The sequence below is a fragment of the Anopheles moucheti genome, chromosome 3 (genome assembly GCF_943734755.1).
Source record: "Anopheles moucheti chromosome 3, idAnoMoucSN_F20_07, whole genome shotgun sequence".
NCBI lineage: Eukaryota > Metazoa > Arthropoda > Insecta > Diptera > Culicidae > Anopheles > Anopheles moucheti.
In genome coordinates this window covers 57610233-57623335 of record NC_069141.1, presented here as the reverse complement: position 1 = coordinate 57623335, position 13103 = coordinate 57610233, and the positions used below count along the sequence as shown (strand labels likewise).

The window sequence follows — 13103 nt, the reverse complement described above, 5'->3', positions numbered from 1 at the left end:
TCAAGAATAAGACCAATAGGGACAAATGGAATGATATTATAAAAGAATGTTTGCAATCCTGCATACCCGGTGGAAGAGATACAGCATCATGAGTATACCTGCCTGTGTAATAGGGCAGTGCACTCCTTTCTTTCAAATAAAAGCTTACCTCGTGCAACCGCAGTGCTAAAACACGCTACCTGCAAAACGTACATGTATTTTTCATTCATTCTATTTCATTTCATTACTGTTTTAAGTCAACTGTGTGCATTGATATAGCTTATGTTGGTAACTTGTGCGTTGTTTTGGCTGTCATGCCATATGAATATATTACACAAATAGTCATTTCGTCAAGAATAAGCGTGCTATCCTGCAAAACGTATATGTATTTTTCATTCACGGCCTTTAGTGCCACAAAAACTACACAAACAGTACCATTAGCTACACAAATTCAACATGTAAAAACAGATTCGGACTCCGAGGGTTTATGGCGTTTAGAGAAACTATTTCGACAAAAAAGCATTGCGATGTGGTGCTGGAACTATCGCTGGGTGTCTACACAGGAATAAGGCAACACAGTTGTAGTTCGGGATCCTTTCCTCGTTCTTGTTCATACCAGCTATCCTGTTCAAAAACACAATCATTCTGTAGAAGGATCTTTCAATCCGTCTGCTACACTGCTTGCGATCCTATTTAGAATCGGTATCAGCTCATGAAGCTGATGCAGCTACTCAATATATTTGGATAGTTTCGGGAAAGTCTTCTGAATGATATTTCAATCAAGAAAACAACCGTATTGTAAAATAATATCGACAAAAACACGTTTATTTAACTGTTTATCTTTCCCTTGGTGTTGTTTACACGAGCTTGATGGTCTTCTCTTTGTCTTCTTGTCTTTGTCTCGAGAAAACAACGCAACAGGTACCAAAATCAGCAATAGCAATGCACACAGGTGTTGGATTAAAATAGAAATGAAATGAAATACATGTACGTTTTGCAGGTAGCGTGTTTTAGCGCTGCGGTTGCACGAGGCAAGCTTTTATTTGAAAGAAAGGAGTGCACTGCCCTATTACACAGGCAGGTATACTCATGATGCTGTCTCTTCCAATGGGTCTGCAGGATTGCAAACATTCTTTGATAATATCATTCCATTTGGCCCTATTGGTCTTATTCTCGACGAAATGACTTTTTGTGTACTACAGGAACGATGACACACCAGTTGTTGACGCTGCTAGCCATAAATGAAACATTTCAAAATGACAGTTGTCAAGTTCCAACAGACAGTATAAACGGAGGGGAGAGCTAGGGCCACGGCTGAACATGGAGACTGCAGGGGGAGTAGCGTAAAGAAAGCTAAAAAGGAAAGACGCGTTCGACTACTATTTTGAGTTGTCTATTTATATTTGTTTCTTACTTGCTATCCGGTTGGAGAAATAAATCAGTGAAAACTTCAAAATGGGTCTTTCGTTTGTTACAAAAGTAACAAATTTCTCAAAATAACGAAATGCAGTTTTCGAAAGAGCTTTCTAAAACGGTGTGGTGATCCACAGACGCTACCAATACAACGATAGACGCAAAACTACTTCACGCTCAGAACGCGTCCTTTGTGCGGCAAAAAGATACGGTGCGACGTATAGAAGAGTGCTTGTGCAAATTACGGCGTGGTTCGATTTGCAGGAAAGTGAATTGAATAGATAGTGAGTGTTGAAGAGAGACTAAAGTGTACGGTAACGTGAATTGAACATTAAAAAACAAAATGGACGATCAGCCGACAAAAAGCGGCCATGATGCCGAGGATAATGGTGTTGGTGAAGTGACGCCAGAGAATAAAGGTGCGATTCCAAAGCTTTCCAAGAAGAAGCTGTTATTCCAGGACGAAAGCGACTATAGTGATGGTAATAGTCGACGTGTAACGCGAAGCATGCACAAGCAGCAAGCGGAAAGTGGAATAAGGGGAAAGCTGAAACCCGCACCAATTTCTTCGAAAAGTGTTGAAAGTTCTTCTAGTGAAGAAGAAGTAGAAGAACAGTCAAATAAAGAACATCGACGTGTTAAGTACGAAAGTGACGGTAGTGTTGGTAAAAACCGACGCGTAATGCGCAACACGCGCAAGCAACACGCGAAAAGTGGAAAAAAGAAAATGGTGAAACCTATACCAAGTTCTTCGGAAGGGAGTGAAAGTTTTTCTAGTGAAGAAGAAGAAGAAAAACAGCCGACCAAAGAACAGCGACGAGCTCGGCGTGGAATTTCTCAGAAATTGCCTGTGTTCGATGGAAAGCCTGAAGACTGGCCGAGGTTTTACGGTGCATTTAATGCATCAAACAAAGCATGCGGTTATACGACAAGTGAAAACCTCGTGCGGTTGCAAGATTGTCTTAAAGGTCCGGCACTGGAACTAGTTCGAGGAAAGCTAATTCGACCGGAATCAGTACCACTGGCTATTGACAAGTTAAGACAAGTATACGGAAGAACTGAGCTTATTTTGCGCAATTTGCTAACGAAGGTGCGCGAAACAAAAGCTCCTAAAGCCAATGAAATGACAAGCTTCTTGCCGTTCTCCAACGCGGTTGAAATACTTTGTGAACATCTAGAAGCTTCGCAACTTGAATACCATCTCCACAATCCGCTGTTGATACAGGAATTAGTGGAAAAGCTTCCAGACGCGGACAAGCGAGCTTGGGCGCGCTTTAAACGAGGTCATCACTCTACATCGCTGAGAACCTTCACGGATTTCCTGAACGAAGTGGTGTCTGAAGTCCTCGAAACCACCTTAGAGATCAGTGAATATATGCCTCAATCTTCGAAAAAAGATGCACGTAAGAAGGAAACGGTGATACATCATCAGACGGCGCAACCAGAGAGAAAACCTTGCCTTGCGTGTGACAAAACGGATCATCGCCTGCGTAACTGTTCTGTTTTTAAGGAATCAACACTAAAGCAGAGGCAAGAGCTCGTAACGCAACACAAACTATGCAAGCTGTGTCTTAACGGGCATAAAGGAAAGTGCATGGTGCCATCGAGATGTAATATAGGGGATTGTAACCAAATGCATCACCCTCTTCTGCATGAACAGGTAGGATCTATAAAAATTGACGGTACTAGTGCGCATGTGGATGCAAATGGAAGTATGTTATTTCGCGTGGTTCCGGTAGATGTTTATCATAATGGCATAAAAATAACTGTTCTTGCTTTTCTTGATGAAGGGGCATCTGTAACATTGATAGAACGTCGTTTAGTGGAGCGTCTTGGGGCGGACGGTGTCCCAGAAGACCTGACTATGCGGTGGACGGCTGGCATTGAACGAGTGGAGAAGGGGTCACAGAAACTAAGCTTATCAGTATCATCCGTAGGTTCAACAGAGCTACAGCTATTGAGGGATGCGCGCACAGTCGAAAGCTTAGATCTTCCACTTCAACGATTAGATCCGAACAAATTGAAAGAACGCTACACACATCTTCAAAAAATTCCTGTGCCATCGTATACGGGTAGGCCAGAGATCATGATAGGACTTAACAACATTGATATGTTCACACCCTTAGAAGTTGTTTCCGGAGAAGAAAATGACCCTATTGCAGTGAAAACGAAGCTGGGTTGGGCTGTTTATGGCTACACAAAGTCTGGTGCAACAAATAACAACATCGGGTATCATAATTGCATAACCAATGAAGACCTGTATGAGCTCATAAAAGAACAATATAAATTGGAAGAATCCGTCACCACAACTGCCAGTGAATCCATTGAAGACAAAAGAGCGAAGGAGATTTTAGAACGCACAACCAGACGAGTGGGAGAGCGATTTGAGACGGGACTGTTATGGAAAGAAAAAGAACGAAATTTTCCAGAAAGCTATTCCATGGCGATAAAACGCTTTAAGCAACTCGAAACGAAACTGATGAAAACTCCTGAACTACACAACAACTTATGCCAGCAAATAGAAGAGTATCAACGAAAAGGTTATGCCCATCTCATTACATCGGAGGAGTTACATAACACACCATCCAACAATGTCTGGTATTTGCCGATTAATGTAGTATTGAATCCCAAGAAACCTGGCAAGGTAAGAGTCGTATGGGATGCAGCTGCAACCGTGAAAGGAGTGTCACTCAACACCGAGTTACTTAAAGGCCCGGATCTGCTTGTTCCCCTCATGCAAGTGATCATTGGTTTTCGAGAAAAGAGAATCGCTTTTGGTGGAGACTTGCGTGAAATGTTCCACCAGATCCAGATACGGGCAGAGGACAAACAGTCTCAAAGATTTGTCTTCAGAAAATCTACAAATGAGCCGATGGGAACCTATGTGATGGACGTGGTAACATTTGGAGCGGCATGCTCACCTTGCTCAGCGCAACACATTAAGAATAAAAATGCAAGCGACTTCAAAGATCAATTTCCTGAAGCAACCGAAGCAATCATAAAGCGACACTATGTAGACGACTATTTTGATAGTACCGATACGGTAGAACAGGCCATACAACTGGCGAAAGAGGTCACTCTAGTGCATCGTAAAGGAGGATTTGAAATTCGCAATTGGGTTTCGAACTCAATAGAATTCCTCGAAAGCTTTGGAGAAACAAAGGAATTAGTCCCAATACACTTCAATAAAGATAAAGAGACCTCCAACGAAAGGGTATTAGGCGTGATATGGGATCCAAGAGAGGATATGTTATCTTTCTCAACTTTGATGCGAGACAATTTGAAGCCGTACATCGAAGAGATGGTTGTGCCTACGAAGAGAATTGTAACCAGCTGTGTTATGGGTCTTTACGACCCTCTGGGCTTAATTTCGCTTTTCACCATTCATGGCAAGATCCTCATTCAACAGCTTTGGAGGTCAAAATGTGATTGGGATGACGAAATAAATGAAGACGCTATAGCTCTATGGCACAGATGGATAGAGCTTCTAGAGAAGATCAAAGCCATAAAAATACCTCGATGTTACTTAGACGCAACACATTCGAATGCCATAGAATCGATCGAGCTACATATATTTACAGATGCCAGTGAACACGCATACGGATGTGTAGCATATCTCCGTATTCTGGCTGAAGGTAAAATTCGCTGTAAACTCGCCATGTCCCGTAGCAAAGTTTCACCATTGAAACGACAAACAATTCCTCGCCTGGAATTGATGGCAGCGGTTTTAGGGGCTCGAATCAGTCGCACCATCATTGATACTCATTCATTAAAGATAAAAAAATGCACATTTTGGACAGACTCCAAAACTGTTCTCAGTTGGATCAATTCTGAACAACATAAATTCGTGCAATTTGTAGCTTTTCGCATAGGCGAAATATGGGAGCTTACCAACAAAACAGACTGGAGATGGGTGCCAACTCAACTGAACGTCGCCGATATTATGACCAAATGGGGTAAAGGTCCTCCACTAGATATGAATGGAGAATGGTTCAAAGGTCCAGCCTTTCTTTACGAGCCTGAAGAAAATTGGCCTGCTCAAGATGAAGTTATAGAAAGCACTGAAGAAGACACCCGGAAGATAGTGCTATTTCACTCCGTAATTTCATCACCACAACTCCCAACCTGGCAACGATTAGTTCGTGTTATGGCATACGTAAATCGATTCATCGACAACTGTGTAAGAAAGAGGCAAAAACAAGCAATCCACACAATAGAAGCAACTGAAAGGCTCTCAAAATCACTAAGAGGTAATGTGATCGCTCAAAAGATACCATTACAAAAAGAAGAGTTGGAAAGAGCAGAGACCAATTTGGTAAGACAATCACAGTGGGAATCATTCCCAGAAGAAATGAGTATCCTTAACGCGAATCTTGACAGCTCAGACGAAAGGGCTAAAAGAAAGATAAAGAAAAAGAGCCCAGTATACAAGTATTCTCCAGTGTTAGACGAAAATAGAATAATGCGGATGGATACCAGACTGACTAACAACCCCGATCTTCCATTCGACCAACGTTATCCGAAAATACTGGCAAGACAGAACAATATCACAAAAAGGATCGTTCAGCACTATCACGAGTCCTACGGACATGCCAATAGTGAAACGGTCTTAAACGAGATGCGGCAACATTTTAAAATCCCGAAACTTCGAGCAGCGATCAAAGAGATACGTCGTCAATGCACTTGGTGTAAAGTCTACAAGTGCAAACCTTTTACACCAAGAATGGCGCCGCTACCTATTGAGAGAACAACACCAAACCTTCGTCCATTCAGCGCAGTCGGGGTCGATTATCTCGGTCCATTAGAGGTCACCGTTGGGCGGCGCAAGGAGAAGCGATGGGTAGCTGTGTTCACTTGTTTGACCGTAAGGGCGGTACACCTGGAAGTCGTCCACAGTCTATCAACCCAATCCTGCATGATGGCGATTAGACGGTTCGAAAGTAAGTTCGGGAAGGCAGACGACATCTATTCCGACAACGCGACGTGTTTTCGAGGTGCTGACAGCGAGCTACAACGTATTAAACGGATCTTCTACGAGTGTGCAGAGAAGGTCATCTCGGCGTCAACATCATGGCACTTCACCCCACCTGGAACTCCACACATGGGCGGCGTGTGGGAGAGGATGGTTCGGTCGGTGAAAGAAGCGATGCGGGTGCTGGATGGCAACCGGCCACTGACAGACGAAATCCTTGTTACAACGTTGGCTGAAGCGTGTGAAATGATTAACTCTCGACCGTTAACCTATCTGGCAGAAGATTCATTAGAACCAAAAGCGCTTACTCCTAACCAATTCTTGAGGGCACCTGGGTCGTGTACTGCGGTTTGCGAAAGTTATAATCTAGCTGAAGGATTGAGGAACCAGTTCAAACGCTCGCAGCATTTAGCTGATAGGATGTGGGAGCGATGGACAAAAGAGTACTTGTCGTCCATAAACCAGAGGAGTAAATGGTATGAGGATAAGAAAGAGTTGAAGGTTGGTGATTTAGTGTTCGTTGTCGAGGGTAGGAATCGAAATGAATGGTTGAGAGGTAGAGTTGAAAAAAGAATACGGGGAAAAGACAATCGAGTAAGACAGGTGGATGTGAGACTAGCGAATGGAAAAATCTTGAGGCGAGCAGTTATACACTTAGCAGCTATGGAAATACTGTAAGTCCATCGTTGCGAACGAGGGACGTTACGGGTGGGGGTGTTGACGCTGCTAGCCATAAATGAAACATTTCAAAATGACAGTTGTCAAGTTCCAACAGACAGTATAAACGGAGGGGAGAGCTAGGGCCACGGCTGAACATGGAGACTGCAGGGGGAGTAGCGTAAAGAAAGCTAAAAAGGAAAGACGCGTTCGACTACTATTTTGAGTTGTCTATTTATATTTGTTTCTTACTTGCTATCCGGTTGGAGAAATAAATCAGTGAAAACTTCAAAATGGGTCTTTCGTTTGTTACAAAAGTAACACCAGTGTTACTTCGGTCTGCAAAACATTATACATTTTCTAATCCTCGGTTAGTTGATAACACATCATGGTTATGTTTGTAACCTATTGCCGATTCGATGCAGTTTTTCGAAGGAGAAAGGTTTTCCAGAAAGGTTCGAAGGAGAAAGTCAGATGGTAAAATGGAATCATCGGAAACGTTTACCGTATCTGAAACGATTCACAAATATCGCACTGTGTTTATCTTAAACCATATAAACCATATAAAGAAAACACTTTTTCCCCCGTGGCCGAGGTCAAAGGTGATAAATACAGGCACTCCCCGAGATACGCTATTATAACGGACCGCTATAACCCGGGAAAAACCGCGTAACTCGAATTTACGCGTAAGTCGAATCCTGGTGCGATTTCGTTTATAGCTCAAAGTCACCGAGTCGATTTTCTTCTCTGCATTTAATTTATGCAGCGAATCAGGCGATTTTTAGAAACATTACATTAAAATAAGTTAAAAACAAATGTTTTATGTGACATAGAAGGTATTTTCGACATCAAAACGATTACCGGGTTGTACACCATCAATTTTGCGCATTTTACGCGATTTGTTGATGAAGAAATACAACAGCAATACGTTTTCCACTTCATTACACCATTGTTGCTTTTCTTGCTCTACAGTCGTCTTCCAAACAACACAGACGCATAGGACAATTCAATAAAGCGCTAGAAACATTTGCGCATTCAGCCATACACAAGTTCAATTCTATAAATAGCTAGCAGCTTTGCATATTAGGACTGTTGTAGGGTTTAACTGGGGAATAATGACCGAAGGAAGAAAAAAGCGTCGCAAAAACAGCTCAGAAAAAGCGGCACAAAAAATAATTTTTGCTGCGGCACAACTTTTTGTACAGCGGTTGATGTTTTGTGCCGCCATGACAGTTGGTCCTATGAGGTGTTATTAAGACGTCTTTCCGCGGTCTTTTCGTCCCCGAAAAGACCGCGGAAAGACGTCTTTTCATGTGCCGTTTTGGAGCTTTGGAGCGAGCCCGAGTAACCGACATTCTTCTGTATATTATTCTATTAATGGTATAAAGCTTTGAAAAAAAAATACATGCTTCTTACTCTGAGCCTTTAATACAAGATCTCTATAAATTTCCATTTGAGTAATATCATTTTAATGGAAATAAAGCATTCTTTCTCACCATCAATGCGAGATTTTTGACAGGTGTCTCGACTCACGCATCAATTCATGTGTAGAGGCCGCTTCATGAGTGTGGTGAATTTCTTGTTAGTGGTGAGTTGTACACGCTGGGATCAGATGCCCATTCGACACCACAGTTCGAAGTGTGCGTACGTGCGTTGTGGAGCGGTGTCGTGTTTATTGGCTTAAATTCTTTTGCACTCGGATAAAAAAGCTATCCAAACAATAGCCAATAGAACTGAATAATCGGTTTAGTATAAAAGTGGCGTCACGCTGAACGTCGCTGTGATTTAATAACAAATAATCTACCTAGTTTGTGGTTAAGTCCTGTCCGCAAAGCATCACTTCGACTGGACGCCTTAAAACGCGCGAGTTTTCTTGAGCAGAAGCAGTAAATAATGCAGTCACACAGCAAGAAACGTGTTTGCTACTACTACGACAGTGAGTAAAGTGATTTTACGTCAATTATTCACACTTCACACGCTGCGAACGCGAGAGCGGCCGGTCAATCATTTTCAAAATTTACGACCCCAGATACCTAGCGTGCACTTTTAGCACGCGCGACCGTACTATAAACAGTCGGATGCTTTATCTCGGTGCGCGAGTGTGTGAGTGGTGGGCCGTGAAAAGCGCACACTTGTTTGCGTGTGTGTTGGTGCCATCGTACTACGGTCGACAAGATGGAGTGTCAGCTAGGTTACGGTGGCGATAAATTTTTGAAACTGAAAACCCAAACACATCTCGCGGGGAGGGAAACAATTTATGAACTTTTGCGTCCTTAAAGGCTCATGGGATCCTTTTTTTCCTTCAATTATTTATCGACCATAATGGTTTCTTTTTCGTGTAGGTGATATTGGAAACTATTACTATGGCCAGGGACATCCGATGAAACCGCACCGCATACGCATGACGCACAACCTGCTGCTCAATTATGGCTTGTACCGGAAGATGGAAATTTATGTAAGAAAGCAAGTAACAATTTAACGAACAATCGTAAAAAGGACCTTCTCTGTTATTCTGCAGCGACCACACAAAGCTACGGCGGACGAGATGACAAAGTTCCACTCGGACGACTACATCCGGTTCCTACGATCGATCCGTCCGGATAATATGTCCGAGTACAACAAGCACATGCAGCGATGTAGGTTTCTTAACGCAAGAATTCATTTCTTGGAGAACATTGATTGAGCCGTTATAGTACAACTACTGCTATTCTTTCTCCAGTTAACGTCGGTGAAGATTGTCCCGTGTTTGATGGATTGTACGAGTTTTGTCAGCTGTCGGCAGGCGGTTCCGTAGCCGCCGCAGTTAAGCTGAACAAACAGGCGTCAGAAATTTGCATCAACTGGGGCGGTGGGTTGCACCACGCGAAGAAGTCGGAAGCGTCCGGCTTTTGCTACGTAAACGACATCGTGCTCGGTATTCTGGAGCTACTGAAGTACCACCAACGGGTGCTGTACATCGACATTGACGTACACCATGGGGACGGCGTGGAGGAAGCATTCTACACGACCGATCGCGTCATGACGGTGAGTTTCCACAAATACGGTGAATACTTCCCCGGTACGGGCGATCTGCGGGACATTGGAGCCGGACGGGGCAAATACTACGCGGTGAACATACCGCTCCGGGACGGAATGGACGATGAGTCGTACGATTCGATCTTTGTACCGATCATCTCGAAGGTGATGGAAACGTTCCAACCGTCAGCGGTGGTACTCCAGTGCGGTGCAGATTCCCTAACCGGCGATCGGCTCGGTTGCTTCAATCTCACCGTGAAGGGACACGGCAAGTGCGTAGAGTTTGTGAAAAAGTACAACCTACCGTTCCTGATGGTCGGCGGTGGAGGGTACACGATCCGTAACGTGTCCCGCTGCTGGACGTACGAAACGTCGGTTGCGCTAGGGGTGGAGATTGCCAACGAACTGCCGTACAACGATTATTTCGAGTACTTTGGGCCAGACTTTAAGTTGCACATCAGCCCAAGCAACATGTCCAACCAGAACACGACCGAATACCTCGAGAAGATAAAGAACCGGTTGTTTGAGAATTTGCGCATGTTGCCGCATGCACCGGGTGTGCAGGTGCAACCGATCCCGGAGGATGCGATCAACGATGAGTCGGAGGACGAGGATAAGGTAGATAAGGACGAACGGCTGCCGCAACAGGACAAGGACAAGCGGATAGTACCGGATAATGAGTTTTCTGACTCGGAAGATGAAGGTGAAGGCGGCCGGAGGGATAATCGATCGTTCAAGGGACAACAGGGTGCACAACAGCAGTCCCGCAAGAGGCCACGCATCGAAAAGGATGGCAAGACGGAGGACGTGAAGGATGAAAAGGAAGCGAAAAGTAAGTTGAAACTTTACAAAGCTTGATCTTGCCTGTACTTTAAACAAATGACTGAATTTATCTATTCTTCATACGAGTTCCCTGATACTAAGTGATGAATCCAGCATTGTTCCGTGTTTTGTAGCTATCCTATTGCGCACAAAATTCAAATTTGTGAATGTTAATGCGTAGACGCTCCAATAACTCCATTTGTTGCGATGTACACGTTATATCATTGAACCTAGTGTGAATGTATATATATTAATATCTGATTCTCCATTTTCCCAGTGGACACTAGTGGCGACAAGGAGGAAACCAAAGCGGCTGAAGAACCGGCCAAGAAGGAAACGACGGGCGTTGCATGATCCACGCTGTCATCGTTTCGCAAACAGCAGCAGCAGCAACCTCCACAATCGTAACTAAATCCGTACAGGCCGTCTCGTTTTTTTCTCGCGCATCGGAGCTAAATGTCCTTAACACATTAATGTGTGCGCCCCCAAAAAGTGAACTACCTTTCGCGCAGTTGTCCATGCGGGACCGATAGATAGAGTGCTAAATCCGGCGGAAAAAGCACATCGTAAGGAAAAGGCGTATTTTATTCGCTTCACCAAACTCCGGAATAGGTTTTAATGGTTTGGGTGACACGAACACACCTACACAGAGAGATGTCGGTAAAATGTGTTATCCTAGAGTATGCTGCAAGAGACGCAGAGGTGTAAAGATGCCGTACACAATTGTATTCTACTGATCTCAGGAAGGATTATAAAGAAAATAGCCACATACACAATAGCCACCAGGAAAAGATTAGTGTTTCCCATAACTGAACAAGAAAGCAAAACAACAAACCCGTAACAAACTAACTCATTTTAGATGCTGAAGAAAGTACCAACCTGGTGTTATACGACCCAAACAGGGGGAGAATAAAATTGACATAGAATAGAACGAGTTTAGGGACGGCTCGGTGGTGTATTGGTAGCGGCACCGGCTCTTCACACGACTGACTAGTCCAAATTCCCATTCAGACCACAGATCCTCCGTACGCAGGACTGACTATCCGGATACGTACTCAAAATAAGTCTAGTAAACCAGAAATGGCGGGCATGACCACGCCCTAGTAGGTCGTTACGCCAAGAAGAAGAACAACGAGAGTTACAATACCACGTACAATACCAAATCCACTTTCCGACATCAAATTCGTGGATGTAAAAGGTGGTGTTAAACACACACAAAAACAGTAAATAAGAAGCAAATTTATGTTTGATAAACAGTCAGGAACAAGGTAAAAGCTGTTCCTGTGGGAAAAAATTGTTAGCAGTCAAAGAGAACCGCTTAAAATAAGGACCGTTACAATATACCCCAGTTCAATTCATCATAATATTCATAATCTACCGTTTCTTTGAATACGCCTTCCAAAGGAACCTTCTGATTACGATCAAAAGATTTCCCAATATCCCGTAGTGATATTGATTTTCATCTGAAAAGTGGTTGGTAGGACACATCAAAACCGAAACGTACAATTTTCAGTTGCATTATTGCATTTTGCCGCTCGCGTACTACTCACAAAAGGCATTAAGAATTAATATACACGGGACGAATAAAATCAATCGGGGTTTCGGTCTTCTTTTCCTGCTGGAGCCAATAATTCGCTGTTCAGAATTCTGTGCTAAAAGTAGTAAACAAACAAAACAGGAAGACAGGAAACAAAAATCGCGCATTGCGTGTTGCTACGTATCATATGAATAAGCGCAACGAGGAGGAGGTGGCCGTGTGACAGTGACGTGTCACAAATAACTAATGGAATTAAACGTTTTAAAAGCACAGGCGGAGGAATCCCACAAACCGTGTTAAAGAAGTTAATCCTGCTCCGGACAATCGGCTAACAGGGTGTAGCCGAAAAAGTTATTAAAATTTTACTTAAACGACCTACCAGTGTCAGGTAATGTCTGCTTGAACAGACTTATCCATAGTATTTTTTTTTTAAATAAATGTTCAATCTCAAACTTTGCCGATTGTCAAGAGTACGGATAAGGTTCATGGTTTGTTAGGAATCTATGAAAAAATAAACTATCAGATTAGGATATAAAGATAATAAAATATCAAATTCGAGTAATGGCGCGTGCAGATGATGTTGCAACCTGTTGTAACACCGTGAAAGACACGAGATTGTCCTATGGTTGGATGGGTGCAAGAGAGATAATTAAGTATTACCAAGTAAATACAACAAGGAAAACATTTTTCAAACTCAATCACATCGAA

At 43.2% G+C, this 13103-nt stretch overlaps 1 protein-coding gene across 1 annotated transcript; it reads left to right on the top strand.

Moving 5' to 3' along the window:
• Positions 1 to 8829: 8829 nt before the first annotated feature.
• On the top strand, positions 8830 to 13078 carry LOC128305514 (histone deacetylase HDAC1). The gene is made up of 5 exons (XM_053042995.1): positions 8830 to 8957; positions 9364 to 9476; positions 9540 to 9657; positions 9741 to 10868; positions 11136 to 13078. The coding sequence occupies exons 1-5, from the start codon at positions 8915 to 8917 to the stop codon at positions 11210 to 11212; spliced, it is 1479 nt and encodes a 492-aa protein (XP_052898955.1). The 5' UTR covers positions 8830 to 8914; the 3' UTR covers positions 11213 to 13078.
• The last annotated feature ends 25 nt before the right edge of the window (positions 13079 to 13103 follow it).